We start from the raw sequence: 22,000 nt of genomic DNA, 5'->3' as shown, positions 1-22,000 counted from the left end.
ACAGTCACCTCCAGGTTTGATTAATGCAACTCGCTCTACACGGGCCTGCCCTTGTCCCTGATCCAGAAACTGCAACGGGTTCAAAATGTGGCTGCTCAGGTTCTCACAAGAACACAATGGAGAGTCCATATCAGGCCTGTCCTCATGCAGCTGCACTGGCTACTGATTGAATTCTGGATCAGGTTCAAGGTTTTGGTTTTAACCTTTAAGGCCATACACGGTCTGGGCCCCATGTCACTTGACCGACTATACCCCTAGAAGGGTGTGTGTGTATATATAGAGGGGGGGGAGGACAAAGAAATCTAACCGAAACATTATATATGAGCAAAAACCCAACCCAAAATTAGCTTCCAGAAAAATATTGGGGTAAAATTGGTCTTAAAGGAATCTGGGGGGGGGGGGGGGACATAAAACACCAGAAGCGAAAATGAAAGGCACAAAAATGTGTGCACAAATCGGGGGATAAAATGAAGAAGTATGGGGCCAGAAGGAAAAAAATATGCAGAAAAGGCCTGTGTAATTTTCCTGTTCTTCTGTCTCAATCCTCAAGTTCAGAACATAAAAACGAAAACCGGTACACCTTCCTGATTTGAGCTCCTAATCCTCAAGGCATCAGGAAGATGGCTGGCTATGTGATACCAGATTTGACTATGATGTAACACCATGAAAACAAATGCAAATAAAGACAAGTCACCCTATTCCCACCCCCAAACTCTGAATAGGATTCTTGATAGCTGCAAAATGAGGACCATGCTTCCTGTCCACCCTCCAAATGGACAAACCACCTCCCATTACTTTGAAACCTCTGAGGGGATTAATGAAGGGCAAAATTTCACCTGCTGGGTATACAGGATTTATCAATATGTTGATTTTCTTCTGGCTATTAAAGTTCTTTATAATTCTACAGTTCTATTAAGGAAATAAGTAAAAATACAATACTATAACACACACACAAACACACACACACACACACAGCAATCCCTGAAAATATAGAATTCTTCAAGTTCTGGTCTTCATAACATTATTTTTAGATGGAGAAACTAACAGGATAACCAGTTACACAAACACTGAAATTCCTATTTAACAACTACAGCACTCCAGTGTTGCAAATTCTTACTCTGTTATCAAGTAGACGCTAACTTAAGAGAAACAAGTAGAAAAAAGCCAAATGAAAAACACTATCAGTAGTTTAGAAGTAATTAGGGTTGTCACAGATGACTAATTTCAGATGATCTACCTTTAAATTGAATCATTTAAATAAATATATATTCTGTTGGGACTGTTAAAATGCAATATGGGAACAGGAAGTACTAGCATGTTTGCAACAAACTGAACTGTATATACATATACATTCACATATTACCAAAAGCTTAAGGCAAGCACTTAAAAAAAAAACCAGCACTGCTTCTGATTACCACTTTGCATCTCAAATGGCTTTTCTAGCATTTTCCCTTCACCTCTGATAATATACATAATTCCACGTGGCGTCCACACAAACAGGAGTATTCAGACTATTATCTTAATTTTAATCCTAATAACCAGCCAGCTTTGGAAATCCAGACTGGAAAATGTAAAGCTGTGCAATTTATTTTTCCAGGAGGCACTTCTCAAAATCCAAATGTAATAAAAATCCCAACTCTGTTTAGAGGCAGTTCACACGCAGTAATACCATTAGTTTGCGGCTTTTGACTTTTACTGCAGGTGACACTCCATCTAGTGGCAGTTCTGTTTTATGACTTGATTAGAGGCCCTAAAAACACTCTATTGAAATTATGGGCAAGCCTAAACTCCTTCCTGGTATCAGTACTTATGGACAAGCACATTTCTGCTGTTCTGATCTACTGTTCTGCTTTCATTGGATACTTATTATTTGGGCCTTACCTACGCTGCCAATTAAATCAACTGGCCTGAGTATGTAATTTTTTGTGGTTAACATAATGCTATGTCTATTGTAACAACAACATGGATAGTCATATACAACACCATGAGGATCGTCCACAGCCAAATGGCTTAACTGGCAGTCTGGGCAAAATAAGAGGACTTGAAATATTAAAACTGCAGGGAAATGATATTGAGAAGCATCAGTTGCCAAAGAATACCCCCCCCGAGGGGGGGGGAAGGCAGGCACAGAAGCATTAGAGCAAAACAAACGTATGAGGTCAGTATATTTTGGCAAGTTTTTAAGCTGCATGCAATGGGCTAGTTTCAAAATGAATATCAAAGTATATTTATTGATTAAGGCTTCCCTGGGAGAAAAAAATCAATAAAATTACAACGAAACCAACCGCCAAATAATCAACCAAGAAAGCTAGGAAAATAGCTAAGGCAACAAATGAGAAGACCATAAATGAATCAGCAACTTACTTATTTAAAAGCTGAGGCTAAGCACAATTAATATCTGTGATGATGCTGATCCATTACTGCAAGAAAATGCCCTTTCCCCAATACCTGTGCCCTTAACTTGTGAAAGTGAGGACCTTTGCAGGAAATTATAAGAACTGGGTAGGTTTACACTGAAGCAGACTGTCCTCTAGATCAGCGGCCCCCAAACTTTGTAAGGCTGGGGACCGCCTGAGGGGGTGGGGGGGGAGATGGCGGTCTGGGGGCACAAACGTACATGCATGGAGATGCCCAGTGAGCTTCTTGCTGTGGGGGGGGGGAGGGTGGTGCGGCTGGCGCCGGCCCGGTGCCAAATTCAGCTAAATCTACAACACATTCTGTACTCTACTTTAGATGCTATGTATTAGGGATTTATCCCATTGCATGCAAATATCCTCCCCCACATTCTTAGAGGGTGGTATACAGAAAACACAGGCAGGCAACAAAGTTCACAGGAATAGGGAATGTTGCTAATATATTGTTGCTAATAGGAAATGTTGCTAATAATATTTTAATCTTTTTTTTAAAGATGAATATTGATTTGGAATTTTTATGCAGGCCAATACAATACATCCTTATTTGGTACCCATAGGAGTGAAAATGATGGGGAAATTGCCTACATGAGCCCAGCATAGCAAGTCACTTTAAAGCAGCAAGCAATTTAGACTGGACCATTTTAACTGGTGTCATGGAACAAGTTATTTAGATAGGATTAAAATATAGAGATGAATGGTATCTATACATGGATTGAAATTGAATTCTGTTTTAGATACAGACTGATGAGATAAATAGCTGGCTGTGGTAACCCAGCTTTAACCATTTCTTCTCTTCTGTTGCCCAGAGAAACACTTTGCAGAACAAGTAATAGAAATGAACTGATTCCAAAACAAATCTAGATTCTTGCTGCTAAAGTTCAAAGGGAAAATACTTAGCGATAATCCCGGTAATATAACATGTACCAGTGATAGTGAAACTGGAAGAGAGGATGAATGGCATCAGTTGAGCAGAAAGACTTCTGAACTGGATGCTGAGATGGATCTTCTAGTAAGAGGAGAATTTCCCTACCTAGTCAAGTAGGGAGTCAACATAAAAACTCAAGTCTGTGCACATACTAATTTTTCCACAGAAATTTTCAACCCTTGGACTGTTTCTGCAACCATGAAAAATGCCACAATGGCCTCCCTGAAGTCTCATGGAATAACAACTCTTTCACACAAAAATTGTGCTCTTAGGGTGCGGATCTGAAAACAAACCTTTACTGCTATTATGTCTCATTTTACTTTTGTATTTTATTGGTCTATGATGATCATGAAATAAATATTGATTGATTGAATGCAAACCCTGTGTGCCACGCAGTTTGAAAATACTCAGAAAATGCAATTTCCTCCCTCCCCTGGGAAGGAATTTATAGTTATCTAATGAGAAAGCTCGGGATTTGAGTCTGCTTTTGCCTCCATTCCCATCTCAGGTCATGACGCATCAACTTGGAGCAATAATCTGCCTCTCTTCCCACTCTCCCCACTCCATATTTAAAAATGTTTTTGAACATGATTGCATTACAATGCAAATCTGCAGTAACAGTAGTACCCACTTTCTGGGGATGCTCCATAAAGTTAAAAGTCAATCACAAAGACTTTACCTCCCCTATTTCCCCCTCCGGCTTCTAAATACACCTTATGATTTAAGAAGATGCAGTGGGCCACTTTGTAACTTTCATGCAGAAAAACAATTGTGTAATGGCAGCCAACGTACTTTGTTTTCATGCATGTACAGTGACTGAGCACACATCAACACAAGACACACACACCTCCTTTGCTTGGGTGATTCAACTGCCATGGGAATTGAAGGATGGGGGTGTGTGATATAAAAAGTTTTTTAAAACTTTAGATTGCATTACGGCATGACTACGTTATTGCGCATCTTCAGACCAAAAGTGGGGGGAGGCACAATGGGAGGCAGGACTGCCTACGCTCCCGAGAAAATGCAAAACAAATGTATTGGAGTCCTGATCAGTGATGGAGAAAACCACAAATGCATAATTACAGGTGCAAATTAGGAGTCTATGTTTAGAGTCCGATGTGGTGAAAACATGCTGGCAAATCATAACTGCAAAATCAGTCTTGATTTTACCTGACCTCTCCCCTTTGCGTTAGATAAAATATGTTAATTTTGAATTTCAAAATTACTCCAGTGCCATTTATGTTGTTTACATTAAACCGGCTCCTGATTCTTCCCTCAGGTTCCTTGGCTGAGTCCACAGCCAAAATATCGTACCATGACAGCGTGGGATAGTCAGAGTTCTTCAGCAATGAAGGAAACACATTACTAGGATGGGTTAGTCTATAAGGGAAAAATCTTGACTTTGACGTAGGGAGGTGGTCAGGGCTGTTATATTTGGTGGCAGCATCATGATATGAAAATAAAACCCACAGATACATACTAAATTAGAAACTTATAGGGAAGAACATCCAGGATCAAGGGAATCACTGGCCCAGAGTTTGAACTTGGCAGGACTCCCAATTAAATATAAAGGATTCTAGGGAAAATGTCTCATGGGAGTATGGGGAGAACTGGACATTACAATTTTATTCAGGAATGACCTGGCCTCACAATCTAAAGCACTTAAAACAGTGACCAGGAATAGTCTTCAGGGTTTCAGACTAGGCCAGATTCAAAAGCTGCCAAAGCCAGGGAGAGTCATCAAGAAAGAAGACCTCAGGTTGAAGCCTCAGAGAAAGCATAAACTAGAGGCAGCTTGGGAAGAACCTTTCAGAGTTCTAAATAAGGTTTAAAATGTAAGTTATCTGGTAAATGAAAATTCTGAAGGGGGGTTAGTGTAAAATGATTCACAAACATGCCTTACTATGATACAGGTAATCTGGTCCTTACGGCCAGACGAGGGAGGAAATGGCATTGATGGGTTGGGAGAAGGTAACCAAAGGTAGCAACATTAGGCCCATTATGCATGGGCCAGAACACCTGCGCTGGCAGCGGCAGAACTTTGGGGAAAATCCCCGATAACCCTCGCCGCCACCACCAGCGCGGGCATGTCCTGGCCCAGGGCTACAGAAGGGTTAAGCAAACACGGGAACTTCTACAGCTTCCTGGTTACGCTGGGCGGCAGCAGGGGCTGGGGCAGGCCGATGCTGTGCATAATTGACAGCGCCGGGCCTTTCGGTCTGCCCGGCCCCGACCTACGGTGTCCCTGTAGGGATACTGCAAGCCTCTGTGGGCTCCGCGGAGCCGCAGAGCAGGCAGGGGCGACCCCCTGCCCTACCAGCGTATGTGGAGGGGGAACGGCGTACACGGGGAACAGCGGGGCATCCTGCCCCACTGCAACAGCACGGCAGCAGCGTGGAGAAGCTGCTGCCGTGCATAAAGTATCTTAGTGAGTTAAATTTGGCACCAACCCTGACTAAAGACCAGCAATGGCATAGCTGTCTTGATGGAATATCAGACAATAGTGATATGAGAACTGAAATCAGAGAACTGAATTTTTAAAAAATGAAAAATAAAATTATGGATCCTCCCACTTACCCTAGGTTCCTTTACTTCCTCAGAATCACCCATTTCTTCATCCTAGTTATAAAAGGGGGAAATCAAATTATACCATGAACATTTCATATGCTAGAATTGGTTTCTTGGGATAGTACTGGTCAGAAAAATTTGGGAGAAACCCCTTTTCTAATTTATAGAGATCTATTGAGGTAAATAAGACTGCCTTTACATAAAAGACAGAAAACTTAACACAGTATGAATTTAATCTCTGATGAAACTTGTCTGGCTGAATATGTCTGCAATATGACAACAAGAACAGAGGTTGGCTGCAATTAGCCCAACCTCTCTGTTTGCTCTGCTCCGGCACACTCTCCCTCCCTTTCTATATTGAGCAGGGAGTATGTCTGAAGACTTCCTGCTATTTTTCTGTATCATTGCAACTCAGTCACCTGAACTAATTCATCTGCCTGTATTTCATAAAAGACAAATGATGTTCCTTGTAGAAAAAAACCCTGGAAGTATTCCAGAGTTAATCATAAGAGTTCCCACACAAATATAATTCAGACCAGGATGTCATTTGAAAACATTTTTTTTTTGCTAAAGCCTCAGACAAGCAGAAATGTCTACAGAAATGAGACTAAATTTAAAGCACATCAGCTCCATTTGCTAGATTTTCAACAAACAAATTTATTAAAAGGTTATGCTGAGAAATACCAGACACACTCCACTTTATTGTACCTTGGTCCTATGTAAATAAATGAAGCTACTAGCATTTAATTTTTTTCCTGATATCTGGGTAACTTTCCCCAATCACGGTAAAAAAACCAATTCCAAGTTTCGGGGGATAATAAATAAAATCACTGCAGAGAACAAAGAGGGTATCTGTTATGCATCATGAGATCTGGATTTCATCTTCCTTCTTTCTCCGGAAATGATGTTACTTACATCCTTTGTAAAAAAAGAGATGCCTGTGCCTCTTCGCCTCTCTTTCGGTCGTCTCCTCTCCCGAACTGACTGCTTGTTTGAAGATCTGTCATCCAAATCCTGATCTTCATATTCTGCTCAAAGAAATATAGCCCTAGCATTAAAAAAACCCAGGTGAATTGGCTTATTAGAAACACAAAACCAGTTTCAAAATAAATTGAGAATAATGGTGTGCGAATTATTCTCCTATATGTCTGTAACAATTTTTATTATTTTACCCTTTCATCTCAAGGGAAACAATGCTGAACCACTCATGTACCAGAGTTCTGGTACTTGAATGAGTCCTAAGGTTGTTGGGTCAGAAAGAAATCAAGCAGTTGAACTTAGTATGAGACTTTAGCAGGGAGCCAGAAATTCCTAGTGATGTTCTTTTATTCCATTAAATAATACATATTGAAAGAAGAATCAGTGTGACTCAGACATAATGCAAAAAAAGGAATTAAGAATATACTCTTTTCTTGAGCACACTTCTTGACCTCTGTCTACTCCCTATACTGGACATTCCTCCTTGCTAAAGTGATTTTAAAAATCTATTATTTGGTTATCTTGCCCTTGTTTAAAGAAGTTGAGGGCAGTATAGATTACTGTCCTTGCATCCATTACATCTACTACTTTGTAAAATGGCCTAAATGATTAGGATAATTTGTGTCTTAACAATGACAAATACCATTTTTCTCCATGACGCCGACAGATGTGCTTTGGGTGTCTGTTGGGCTCCCCAAGTCCGAAGCTATAGATCTACTTGTTCTGGGCACATGAGAACTTGAGTAAAGGAAAGGGGTTACTGTTGGAGAGATGGGGCTTGTAGCTTTGTCTGGCGCTGGACACTTCAATCGACGACTGACAGACTACAAGAAAATCATGGGCATAAGTAGCGGTTAGTAAAACAATTATGAACGAAAGCATTTGGATTGCAAATGATGGGACACTAAAGAAAATTAACAAGATTATCTCAATTGTAGATGGTGATCATGGACAGTACCTCCTCAGTACATAAGGCCTATATAAAAATTTTATTCTAACTAAGTGGGATAAAAAAAGCAAGAGTCAGTGTTTTCATACGGAAGAATACGAGATGATAAATAAATAAATAAATAAATAAATAAATAAATAAATAAATAAATAAATAAATAAATAAATGATAAAATAAATAAATAGAGATGAAATAATGGTAGCATCAAAACCAATATTAAAATCTATCTTGGCACAAAACTTTACTCTCAGTGGGAAAACAGAAGTTCTTTTAAAACCAAGCATGACTGCATAGCAACATGATTAACTTCTGCATGCACTCCAATTTTGCAGTTGTTTATATAATACACCCTGGTATGAATGAGTGCATATTCAGGACACTCAGTTTGAATGTAACTGGAACTGTTCAAATAGGTAGGATGCAGATATATATGCCACAAATATTAGGTTTTGCTTAGAAAAAGATTATGTAGCAGTGAATTAGTTCAAGGAAAATCTGAAAAGACATGACATTAAATATGTACATATAATATTAATTCCTTGTGCTGAAACCATTTTATAACACATATCATGTTTTGGGCTTCAGATGTAACCTTTAAGTGCTAAATAAGTAACATTAAGATGGCTGCTGGGCATGTGCAAAAAAAAATCTTTGGTATTTTTTGGGTTCAGGTGTATTAATTCAATATTTTAAAATCCCATTACCAGTATATTATTTGGATTTGGTAAATACTCAGGAATGCTGAATTTTTTTTCAGCTCCATTATACTCTATGGGAACCATTTCAGTCAGTAGTTCTCATGTATAATGGAGAATCGAGCTGGAGGTATCTGGAGATCAGGAGCTGGGTTACTCTTAAGGTAGAGGCACTACATTTGCAGAATAGCTGCTAGTGCCTCTCCTAACCACCCCTCCCCCCCAGTATGAAAGATATTGGATCAGGGGGTCCAGTTCTATGGGCCCCCAAAGAAAGTGCCATTGCTTTCAATGTAGAGAGGAAAGCATTTATATGGAATGTGATCCCTTTAAAATTTAAATGCTTTTGCAACTCACAATGCAAGTGAACTCTGAAGGTGTTTAAAGAGCTTGCAATCCCTTTAAGCACCTTCTCTAAGCCATGAACTCACCTGGAAGGTGGTCCTGAAAAATCCTGAATACTTTTTGGATTTCTCATGCTTGGGCATTTTGGATAGCTGAAAAATATTCGAATCTGTATCCAACTGAAAGTATACCTGAAAAAATACTGATAAGGTCTTTTTCAAGTATTGTTTCTGCTTGGATGAAACTCTTTGGAAAGACCCAGTGTTCAATCTGACAAGCTGTTTCACTGAGGAACTATTTTTTCAGGAGGGTTTCTATTTCCTTACAGATTTTCATGACAGCCTGGCAAAACAGTGGAGTGGAAAGCAAAGCAATTGCTGGAAGCTCAGGTATGTGTTTGCAAATAAATTTGATCTGGCCATATTTCCTTCTTAACTGTCAATATTTGCTGCCAAATGAACTTAGAATATTGTTACCTCAAGTCATAAAAATATTTTGGGAAGAGTAGTTACAACAATGCTTTGTGCTCACCTCTTCATCCACGTTCCTGTTCCATCGTGGGGTCGTCTCCCTGGGTTCCCTTGCTGAATTTTCATCTCCTTTCTCACTGCTTTCTTCAGTTGTTTCAGTTCTTTCAGATTTTTCACTTGGCTGTTCCTGAATTTGCCTGTCTGTCCGAGATCGGCTAAAGGTTCTTTCTGCCTCCTGAAGATCTGTCAGTGTTACACCCTGGGAAAGGAGAGAACCCATAATTACATTAACATCTGCAGTCTTTAGCATTATTCTTCTTATAGAGAATTCCATATCACATTCCAATGTGATATGTGATGGTTTCTACAATTGCAGAGGAATTTAGGTATGTTACTTTCTTTCCCCTTCCTCTTTTCTTTCCCCTTCTAAGGTAATATTCCAGGTAGTATATTTAAAACTTTATTTCAATGGCTGTAGGACAGTGAGATTCCTGTTGTGAAGTAAGGTGTTTTTTTACCAAAGCACTAAGACTCTTGAAGCAGTATTTTAAAAAAAGGTCCACAGTAGTTCTTCAGCCACTTACATAGTCCCAAGCATGGTGAACAGGTTACAAAAGCACAGTAACATTATCATCTGGTTAAGGTAAATATTTTCTTATTAACAGGTTACAGAGACAGAAAGCTTTATATACAATTTAACTCAATAGATCACAAAGCGTTTAAGTGACATTTCACGCAGTCAAGAAACATTCAGGGACTTCCCCTGGAGATGACCTGTCTGACCCTCAGAGACCTAACAGTTTACATCCAGTCTCTGTCTTTAAGAAATGTATCCAAATGTCCTATATATACAAAACAGGCATCTTAAAGTCAATGGTGAATTGTCCTTTTTTGGCAATTGTGATAGGAGTTTTCCACTTCTCCCCCTCAAATGCTGGTGACATTATCGAATTCATCAGCACACCATCTCATGAGATCTTCAGGAGTGCTGCTACCCACCTGTGTAGACCTGCGGGTCTGGCGAGCTTGTCTCGATCGTGCCTTTCTTAGGGATTCTGCTTCCTCATCACGCACAGGAGTCAGATATGACCTAAAAGAAAGTCCCTTTTAAATACCTTTTAAAGTGGGCAAACATGAGTTTAAACTAGCTATTTCAATTTGATCCTATGCTAAACAAACCAATCTCTACAGCTGTCATGTTTTACTGAAACTGACATCACATTTGTAACCTACCTTCAATCAAAAAGCTCAGAACAAAACAGTGTAGGTATCTCTTGGGACCCTTACAAACTGAAAGAATGACTGTCAATTACCTTCATGCATGAGTGCCACCACCATCTCTCTTTGGTCCAAGGCCAATGCTATCTAGTACACCACACTGACTGTAGAATATACACAACATATATTCAACAACCAAATGTCAAACCATCATAAGGAATGACACTTTTAAAAATAGAATCAGTTATCAACATGAAGTTAACTACAGAATTCTAGCCTTGACTGCTTCAAGTGCTTTGTACTTGGGGATGATTCTTATATTGCACCTAGTCTTTTAAAATACATATAAGCATGGTACCTCTCTACCTGCATTCATCTGAAAAAGAAAAGCCACAAATATACATATATAGAGGTATTTTGAATTATAACAGCCAAGAACATGAAAAAATCCCTGACATCTCCCTATATTTACTACTTGGCAGCCAATGGGTTAGATCTGATGAAGTCTGTGTGGAAAGTGCATGAGAATACCCATTGTTCCTATCTCCTCAGAAAAGCTAATACTGGTTGTTGCAGGATTTGCACAACTATTATGAGGCCATCAGAGATACTCACACCAGTTAATACTTGATCAGATGAATGTTTAATTGTTGCTTGGCCAACCTCATTCTTTCAGTTATCAGAGCTTTTGACTGTGGCAAAGTGTCTAACAGGAGTCATTTTCTCCCATAACAATATATGATAACAACACATGATAGCCTTGTAATTGGCCACCCTGAGTCCCATGGCTGAAGATGAGTATACTTTCCTAGCCCTTAAGTCTATTTTACTTCTCTCCTTATCCAGCAGGGAAGAATGCATGTCTCCTCTCCCACCAGCCCTCTGCCACCCTGGTGGCAGGCATACTGTTATGGGGAAGGACCGGTTTTTGCTAACATGCTGTCTTTTGTAATGTTTCGTAATGATGAATGGGAGTTTTAATGGGGTTTTAATGATGTGGGGGTTTTATGTTGTAACCCACCACAAGCTGGCATGCCAAGAGTGGAGGGTAAGAAATTTAATAAATAATAATAATAGAAAGAAGAATGGCAGAGATTCTTCTGGATCAGGAGCCCTCGAAAAGACTTTGACGTTGAGTTGGGTCAGAGTCGGGATCAGATGGTGTAAAAGGAAAATATGGTGTTGAGTGTTTACAATGTCAATCTCAATCTTCCCAGTTGGGTGAGATCATCATAGGTATAGACACCCACAATACCGAATGTCCATTGGATACATCTGTGAGAGATCATAGATGAAAATTTTCAGCAGGACATTTCGGAATCAGAAGCACATCATCCTTAGAGTCAGACTAGCACCAAACCTCCAATGCCAACGGAGATCTTGAAGCTGACTGAATTTTTGGAGATGATCCGGTGTCGATGGGGTGTACCATGGAGCTGAGAGGAGATTGGCGTGGAGAGCATCCTTGATGTCTAGCCTTGGTCAGAGGTGATCCTGCTGATGCCGGCAGTGTATCATGTTGGGGTGGGGAGGGCAACTGCTGATGACAATCAGAACTCTGTTGACACAGAGCTTTTCCAGGGAGGTCTTTACCTTCTTTTTAACCTTTTTTGGAGGAGGTTCAGAGGCTTCCCTTTTATTGCGTCCATCACCCCTTGAACAGAGGGGCCTGGTGTTGGAATCAAGGAAAAGAAGGGGGTTTTGTGAGGCACTTTCCCCTTCAGAGCTTTGGTGGGAGGCTGACATAGCCTTTTCATAAAGAGCTGCTCTCCCATTCCTTGTCTTGGGAGTAATTTTTTGCAGGCTGGATGCACATTTGTTATGTGGCCTTCACCACGGCACAAAAGACATCTGGTGTGGTCTTCATTCTATGCCATTTTGGTATCACAGTCTCGACATTTCTTGAATAATACCACAGTTCTTGTGAAGTAGAGTCAACAGATTCACCTCAGAGACACAATCACTGATATAAATACATAGCTCGCTAGCACTCCTGGGAGTGAATTCTAGAGAAAAAAGCTCACTAGCTCCTCTCTGTGGCAGGCCTGTATCAACGCAGTCCCATGTGGGATGGCACAGAAGCCATGAAGATGAACATTAAGTATTCTAAACCCATAGATAAGGAAGAAACAGTTCCTTTCATTATTGGCATGGCACTGACAACCCATTTTACAATCCCTTATAACAGATAATTTCAAGAGGGCTGTCATTTGTCAAGTTTTTCCCATGGCTTAGCTGCCTATACAACTTAATACCGCAACAGCTGTATTAAAATTTTGAGTTCATCATCATAGTTACAAAAAGAGGTCAGGTATATTTAAGAAGTCAAATTACTAAGTCAATGCAGAGGCACCTAAGAAAGAGGCACACCGTGTTGAGCAGGAGGATAGATAAGCTCCTGAAATGCCAAAGAAAATAGGATTGTATTCATAGAATCATAGAATCATAGAGTTGGAAGGGGCCATACAGGCCACCTAGTCCAGCCCCCTGCTCAATGCAGAATTAGCCCTAAGCATCCTAAAGCATCCAAGAAAAGTGTGTATCCAACCTTTGCTTGAAGACTGCCAGTGAGGGGGAGCTCACCACCTCCTTAGGCAGCCTATTCCACTGCTGAACTACTCTGACTGTGAAAATTTTTTTCCTGATATCTAGTCTATATCGTTGTACTTGAAGTTTAAACCCATTACTGCATGTCCTCTCCTCTGCAGCCAACAGAAACAGCATCCTGCCCTCCTCCAAGTGACAACCTTTCAAATACTTAAAGAGGGCTATCATGTCCCCTCTCTACCTCCTTTTCTCCAGGCTGAACATTCCCAAGTCCCTCAACCTATCTTCATAGGGCTTGGTCCCTTGGCCCCAGATCATCTTCGTCGCTCTCCTCTGTACCCTTTCAATTTTATCTACGTCCTTCTTGAAGTGAGGCCTCCAGAACTGCACACAGTACTCCAGGTGTGGTCTGACCAGTGTACAATGGGACTATGACATCTTGTGTCATAGTCTCATCAGTTCTATGGTTATTCTTGGATAACAAAATTAAAATATCATAAATATGCATTTAGTTCAAAGGATTTGCATAAAAATACACTGCCGTATAATTTTTAGGTCACCAAAATTGAATAATTCTTGCAATTCAAATAAAACCTTCAAATAAATATAAAATAAAAATACAATAAAACTTCTGCTATCAATATGTTTCACATGAAGCTATCTTCTATTGAGTCAGATCATTTGTCTATTAATGTCAGTAACTGCTACTCTGATTTGTAGTGGTTCTCCAGGGTTTCAGAAAAAGACCATGGTACTGTCCCACTGACCTTCTGTGGCTTTTTCTTGCGAGAATTCCAGCATTCACAAAACCAAGTTACCTTGCTGTAAATTTAACTCCATAGCATTCCCGTGAGATAGAAATAACTTCCTGCAATACTCTAAAATGATGAAGAACAAATTTCTACAAGCAAAAGGATTTATCCAGCTGATAACTATACAGGCCTAATGGTTCTCTTACGGAAAAGCTGCAATTTCCGTGAATTTCTATCAAGCATGTTCTGGATATGGTCTTTAGAATCTATGAGAACTATGCTATTTCTAGCTTAGCAGAAATACTGTGCCTTGCAAGTGGTCTCTAAGACAAAAAATAGCATACCTCTTAATGCAGACCTTCATAACTGCTTGGTGGTGAAGATGTACTTTGAGAACAAAAGCTACCCATCTGCTAAGAGACCACAGCTTCAGTACTGTCATTTTTGAGAACTGGCAGAAGCTTGAATCGTCAGTGTTATGTTGAAAGCATGAGGAGGAAGGCAGCATTTTGCATTTGCTAATGCACTGACCAAAAGCTCCTTGAAGAGGGCATAAGCAGTGCTGATCAGCATCCAAAACATCATCCATTAAACAGATATATTTTTAGTGCACCAGAACACATAATAAAAAAGTGGGATGAATTAACCATCCTGGTTGCTCTTAAAATATACAAAAGGACTGTTCCTTTGGTTAAAATTTATTTGCGACATCAGATAAGCACATGGACATAAACACTAGCCTCAAAATTTGGCTGGCAAGTGCCAAGTTTATTTATTTATCTCTGGAATCTGTTAACCATTTTCAATTTACTCTCACACGTTATCTTTAAGTTTGAACTGATAACTTTCATTCCATGACACTGGATCAGGGGAAGTGTGCATGCACACAAAAGCTCATACCGTGAATGAAACTTTGTTGGTCTTAAGGGTGCCACTGGATTCTAAATTTGTTCTATTGCTTCAAACCAACACAGCTACCCAATTGAATCTAAGTGCTGAAACAGCATGTAGAAGTCACAAACACTGGATTTCTGTAAATGAACACTCATCCAATTGAGTTGAAAGATATAACTAAGATATAACAAATTTCTGGAAGACAACTTTAACTTGTCCAGTTTTCTTAAAACAATGTGAAACAGAATGCTGGATTAGCTGGATCACTGGTCTGATTCACCACTGCCAATGTTATGTTCTTAATGCAGCAGGGTGGAAGCACTGGAGTGGGGGCCAAGGTCACTAAAAGTCTTTAACAGCAGCACTCAAAAGGTCTTGTGCCTACTTTTAGGATCTATACAGCCACTTCCTAAGGAGAAATAGATGAGCTACTTCAGCTACTACTGCTTAGCAAAAACCCATGGGGAATGATCAAAGGAAACATAGGGCTTCTCTCCTTGGCTACAGTCAAGCCCCAATGGCCTTCTGCTCTTCTGCAGCAATCCTGGAGGACTTAAGGGAACTGGGAGAGATGACCAAGGCATTTGTGCCTTATGGTTATGCTGGAGGAAATGAGGATATCGATATTTTAAAATAAATACAAACAAAAATAAACAAATGAGATAAAAGTCTTCACCTCAGCCACTTCTGCATCTGCCACTCTTAAATGTCACAAAATAAGCAATTAGAAAAAAGAATGAAAATTTAACAGGCAATATTTGATAGAATCAGAGAGTTGGAAGGAACTTCCAGGGTCATCTAGTCCAACCCCCTGCAGAATGCAGGAAATTCACACCTGCCTACCCACAGTGACTCCAATTCCATGTCCACACGATCCCCCCAACAAAAGAAAACCCCAGAATCCCTGCCCAGTCTGGTCTGGAGGAAATTCACCTTCTGACCTCAAAGTGGCAATCAGCATTTCCCTGGTCATGCAAGAAAGGGCCGCAAGAGCCAACTACAATCCCCCTTTTGCCCATCTTCTTATAATTTGCCTAAATTCACTAAGTTCGTATTTGTTGTGTGGCCCTATTTCAAATACTGTGAACAATTTTGGCCATTTTTAAATTCTCTTCCTATTTCATGATATCCTTTTTGAGACATTCTAAAGAATGAGGTTTAAACTACTTTCCCCACAGCAAAAATCTAAAGCATATGGGGGGGGGGGGACAGTTAGCTTAAGGTAAAAAGATCTGAGGTGTGGGAAAGGAACAGGGTAGAGACAGAGTTATGGGGTAGAAAATTTTCTGTAATGGAAAATGTTTTTAACCTGTGGAAAACATTTCATTTGTAAAAATTAATTTCATAAAATGAATGAATACAATAATAAGCAAAGTTGGTAGTTTCAAAGTTGTAATTCAGGCTCATCAGGTGATTATCAAAAGGGATTGTATGAGGGAGCCCATGTGTGTTTTATTGATTTGTAAATTAAAGGAGAGGCAAAACTGTAAATGTAAATTAAACCACAATCCAAATGAAAAATAAAGTTATGAATCCACTTGTTTAGCTGCCCAAGTTAAATTAAAACCAGGGCTGAAAAGCCTTATTGTTATGCCCCAGATATTGCAAGGGATATTCCAATCTGATATAATTTAACAAATCATGCAAGTGATGCAACAGAGACTGAGAGGGAAATGGAGGTGCCCAAATGACATCCCAGGAAGAGAGTTATATTATACTGAAATAGATAAGTAGCCACCATTTCCAAGACATGTGGGTGTCTTGAAAGCAGGGGATCAAGAAGTATTATTTCAGTGAAATAAGGTCCATGTTATGCTTTGTATTTGTTTAAATCCATATATTTGTTTGTTTGTTTATTACTAAGCAAATATTTCAGTTCAAGTATTTGTCACTTTAGAAGTGTAAAATTAACTTCAGACATTTAGTATACGAAATATAAAAAGGAGGTCAACATAACCAAGCTATATCAGATCACATTGGAAAACCTCCCAAGTTAGCATTTTCCAAAAAACACTGGAGAGAGGTTTTATAATTATTTGCTGGGTAGAAAAACAATGCCAATGAAATTGGTCAACAAAGACTCAAGACAGTCAATAGAAAGGTCTTCACAAAATGCAGGTTTAATAGAATTAACTGACACAAAATGTTTGCTAACTTAGTTATCCAGTTCTTTAATTGTTTACCACTATCAAGGTGGGCAAGGTGCTCAAGCGAGAAGTGGCTGAACACCTCCCTTTTTTGGATAAAATGCATTACTTAGACCAGTTTTAGACCTGTATTTGGAATCTGATTTAATTGTGCTGATGGGCAGCCTGTTCCAGGAGACACAGGGAAACATATCTGTCAGGTGGGGCAGGACCCATACATTTCTTAATATGTAGGTATTTTGGGACAATAATATAGCCAATTGGGACTTGAGGAATCAACTTGTTTTAGATGGAATTGTACCTCCCTCCACCAAAAAAATTAAGAGAATGTTCAATGAATGTGCTAACTAAACCAGGGCTTCTGATTCAAATCTCCTCCATAAGCAGCCTTCTAGCAGCCTTATTAGCAGATTCAGTCAGTAAGGCAGTTATGGTTCTTCCTTGATAGGCACGGTTTGGCCACAGCTTTTGAAGACTGCTGAGAAGTCTCAATTAGTATAGACGGCAGCAGCTACACTGTTAACAAGCAGCACCTTTTTGCATTGAAAAAAACTTTAGTTTCAATGGATCTACTTCTGGCCTATTTCAAAATGCTGGTTGTAGCCCTGAACAGCTTGGAACTGAAATATCCAAAGGACTTCTGGCATACATCTACTCATACATTTAAGACTGTTTTTGAAACCCTGCTCTGCCTTTCCTCATTTTGAGAAACAGGTTAACATGCAGAGCAGGAACTTTTCAAGTTGAGATATTCCAGGTGTGGAACACCCTCCATTCACTCATCTGTTTGTCACCAAACCTTTTGATTTTTCAGTGTAAATGAAAATGTGATTTGTTCAAGCCTTTGATGATTCAATCTCTTCTTCTGATCTTTTTTATTTCTATATTTTGGGTTATGTGCTCTACTAATTTTATATTTTAGTACTACATTTTATTTTATTTTTTGCTTCTTGTGCATTTTGAATTATTTGTTATTTAATTTTTAATTGTCTTCATACAGCTACAATTACATTCATGTGAATTCATAGACCTGTAGGAATTCAGGGCAAACTTTGAGAATATCAGAGACAGATCTGCATTAGGCAGAATCTTAGTATGTTTTCCAGCTTTTTAATATATAGAAACTGTATGGGATCAAAAAAACTCCAGTCATAGGAACGAAGGTATTTCTTCTACATTTGCATTTTTAGAAGGCAGCTGCTCCCAAGGTAATTTAGAAAGAATTGCTGGTAAACTGATTTTAGTGATCAGAAAACTTGGACTTGGCATAGTATTATCTATATGCTGAATGTGTTGTTTTGTTAGAAAACAGCATCTCCTCCTTTGCAGGAACTAAGGGAAGGACAGATAATATACTGCCACCAAGTGGAGTGAAAGTATCTGAAAAGACCCCCCCCCTTTTTTTTTCTTTTTTTTTTTGCAGGAGTTACATGCTGTTAGCTGTTAAAAGACTCTGGCAACATTTCACCAGATTTTCAACATGTCTACATAGTACATTGAGCTATTTTATGAAAACAACTGTAACTCACTTTATTACTCAAACTACTGAAAGAAGGGAATGAGAGGGTACAATCCCACCCAGATTACTTCATTCATAACTCATTAGGAAAGAAACATTTTTAATAATTAAGTTCTGTCTTGAGTGAAAAACCTAACTGAGGAAAAGACAAAACTATGGATCTTACTGTTAAAGAAACATCTTCTAAAACCTACATTAGAAATCACACTGATTCATGAAGCATGAACAAAATTAAATTCAGAAATTAGAAAAAAGAGTTACCTGTGGATTCCGCCTCTTTGAAAAGTTTGAGCTGGTGTTCTAGAACATTCCAACACATATCAATGTTTCTGCTCTTGAATTCTACTCAGGGTAAGCCACATCAAATCAGTCTACTTTCAATCAGCATGCACTGTCTCAGTTCCTCTTTTTTTATTACCACCCATGTCCCACCATGGAGTTATGCAGGAAATCAATCGAGGAGCTGAACACCTTGCAACTACACTGCAACTGCACAGGAAGCCACACTTTCAACAGTACTGCACAAGTCCTCAGCCTGACCTCTTGCACATAAAAACATGCCCTGATATCGGATAAAGTAACAGTAACCTTCCCTTTTCTGAGCATGGAAAATCAAACAGCAAGCAGAATTCCTGCCCCTCCCATATCATCACAACACAACTAGCAGCTCTTTTATAAAAGGACAACTTTATCGCAAAGAGATTAACTGCAAAAGCATGGCTGATAAGAGCTTTCAGCAGCAGGTGTTGAATGACTGCTTGCTGCTTTAAGCTCATGAAGGCCTTTGCTGTTCTTTCCTAACATAGCACTAAGTCTGTAGCATGGAACTGTACGGGCTTTCATTCCGCTACAAATATATGAAACTACCTTATACCTAGAAAGATCACTGGTTCATCCAGCCCAGTGCTACCTACTCTGACTGTGGCTTTCCCAAGGTATCAGACAGAGTTTTTCCACCAGGGTTTCAGTGCAGACAAGTGACCCAACCATTAACCAGAGCCCACAGGTCCCTCCCACAGAAGAAGAACAGAACCACAGTGCAGTAAATCTGAGTTAAATGTTCCATTGCTAAATGTTAAATTGAAAACTTTTATTTGATACAAGTTCCTATTGTTAAAAAATGTTAGATATTCAAATCAAGATGTTTATTCAAATCAAGATGTTTATTATACTGTACTGTTTTATCAAAGTTTTCAATGTAAACCACCCTGAGACTTTAATAAATTAAAATCTGTTAATAAAATATTTTAATAAATTAAAATCTTAGCCTTTCTAGGATTCAATTTTACTTATAGGTCTTTCTTAGAGTTTCATACAGCCATTCCTTAATCCTGGCAAGCACTGACATCTCGGTTTATACAATAACAAAACTTCCCAGAGTTGTTTCAAGAACTCTCTATAAGCAGGCTGAATATAAAGGAATACATCTGCATCCAGATGTGAATGATATGGTACAGGACTGGAACACAGGGAAACTGTTCCCATGCCATTAAGGAAAAGGATGAAGTAAGCCTCAACATCAATAGGTATTTCATCCCTATGAAAGACTTCATTTTTGTTGAACTTAAAGCGTGTAGGGTAATGGTTCAAGAGCCTCATCACCATGGATTTCTTTCAGTGGAACTAAAATATTAAGACTGCACTGATCAATTATAGGCCCTTTTGAATTGAAGGACATTTCAGATGGCTCTTATTCACTCTGACCTAAACCTAAAGCTGTGTTTCAAATTTAATCCCTTGGACTGAAAAAGGCAAGTTAAGGCTGTCTATTATGGAGGCATCTTGATGATCTAATATTAGGCTGACAGTTTATGTTACTGTTGCTAAGACAAATCTGCAGACCTCTGAATATATGAATGTGCTATTGTGACAGCTGTCATTAAGCTCTGAAAACCCTTCTTGTGGCATCTTGCAACTGTCTACTATTGTCCACGTCTAACTACCCAGCTTCTTTTCAAAAACCAATACTCTTCCAACTAAGTAATCCTATCACTATTTACACTTCTCAATTTCCAGTTTAAATCCCACAACTGGTCATCATGTAGATTTTTGTTGTTGTTAGGTTTGAAGTCGTGTCTGACCCATCGTGACCCCATGGACAATGATCCTCCAGGCCTTCCTGTCCTCTACCATTCCTCGAAGTCCATTTAAGTTTGCACCAACTGCTTCAGTGACTCCATCCAGCCACCTCATTCTCTGTAGATATCTCATCATGTAGATATAAGCTGCTATATTTGCATTCCAAATGGAGGTGGTCGCTAGCAAATTAAACACAGAACTGTAGCTTCCATGCATTCCCCTGCCTGAAAAACAGTATTCGAGGCATTTAACACATGGAATATTGACATGCATTTTGGTACTGCCAGATCACTGTAATACTGTACAAAGAAATATTCATGGAATCCCAGCATTACAGAACTTTATGCAAAACAGATTGAGTAAAATTAGGAAACTTTGTTGTACATAGCTAGTATTCAGGATGGTATGAGCAGAGCCAGCTAAGACATGAAGCTCAGAGGCACTCTTACTTCTTCCTATTTTAATGTTTTTATTAGGCAGTGGTACATTTTGTTGTTGGGGGGGACACAAACAAGAGAATGGGGCCCTCTCATATTAGCAGCAAGCTGCTTTGATTATAAATACCATAGCAAGGAGATCTTCCAAAAAGTAAATGAAAAAGGCACCCTTCTTCTTAAGAAATCAAATCTAATATGTAATGTAGCAAAATTTTTACCTGCCACGGATTTTTTTCAGTGCAGCCAAAATGCTATCAGATAAAGTTGCTGGGAAAAATAATCTAATATAATTTTAATTCATTTCTAAAACAAGGTATATGAATAGTTTATTATTAAAAATGCCCAGTGAAGGCAAACTGAAAGAAATGTCAACAGCTTCTTCATGCAGTTCATAAGATGACCATCACCAAAAGGCTCACCAACCTTCTGCGATCCCTGGCATCTCCAGCAGAGGACTCTGTCCCGGTTGTTGAGTTAGAGTTGGCAGTTGCAATACCATTGGCAGTGCTGGATACAGAGAGATTTGTTATGACACTTAAGGGAATGCTAGGAGAGATGCCTTCTGTGCTCTTCTCTATAGCAGGGTCTGTTTGCTGCCTGTATGGGGCTCTGAAAGAGAAAGTGCAGGATTCAAGCATCATTGTAAGACACTTCAATCAAAATTAATAGGACACAACAAAGCAGTTTTCAGCTAAAAAAACAAAATTGAGTTTGATTTATTCTCAGTACCATACTTAGATTGGCAATTTATGCGATAGATAAGAATCTTAGAGGAACCAACTAGAATAATAAAATGTGGCATCTATGAAAAAGCTGCTGTTCTGAAGGTTACTGGATGTGTACAGTTTAGCCAAATAATGAGCATGAGCAAAGGAGTAAAATCATTCTGCCATACACAAATTAAAAGGCTGAGGAATCAGATGCAACAGGGAATCGATTTAAAAACCTAATTGGTCTGGGTGCATTTCAAATTTTTCTTCATCGTGCCCAAGAAATCTCTTAAAGAAGTTATACGGCTCAGAATTCAGTTCAGAGAATCCCAGATTGTATAAATTTATAATCA

The 22,000-nt window shown here is 39.2% G+C and overlaps 1 protein-coding gene across 17 annotated transcripts in view; it reads right to left on the bottom strand.

The window, feature by feature from the left end:
- The window catches only part of PPP1R12B (protein phosphatase 1 regulatory subunit 12B), a 136,681-nt gene that overhangs the window by 62,435 nt on the left and 52,246 nt on the right, over positions 1-22,000 (bottom strand). For all 17 annotated transcript variants that reach the window (XR_013230518.1, XM_077335044.1, XM_077335034.1 and 14 more), the window contains 6 exons: positions 21,361-21,546; positions 10,344-10,434; positions 9,406-9,603; positions 7,529-7,709; positions 6,823-6,935; positions 5,917-5,958 (listed from right to left, as the gene is read on the bottom strand). Coding sequence is in view for 16 of the 17 variants with exons in the window: in XM_077335044.1 (XP_077191159.1) it covers positions 5,917-5,958; positions 6,823-6,935; positions 7,529-7,709; positions 9,406-9,603; positions 10,344-10,434; positions 21,361-21,546 (811 nt within the window). In the remaining variant the exon portion in view is untranslated. The remainder of the gene's footprint in view (positions 1-5,916; positions 5,959-6,822; positions 6,936-7,528; positions 7,710-9,405; positions 9,604-10,343; positions 10,435-21,360; positions 21,547-22,000) is intronic.

This window comes from Paroedura picta, chromosome 4 (genome assembly GCF_049243985.1).
Source record: "Paroedura picta isolate Pp20150507F chromosome 4, Ppicta_v3.0, whole genome shotgun sequence".
In the NCBI taxonomy this organism is placed as follows: Eukaryota; Metazoa; Chordata; class Lepidosauria; order Squamata; family Gekkonidae; genus Paroedura; species Paroedura picta.
The sequence above is the reverse complement of the archived record's forward strand: the minus strand, read 5'-3'. Positions and strand labels throughout refer to the sequence as shown.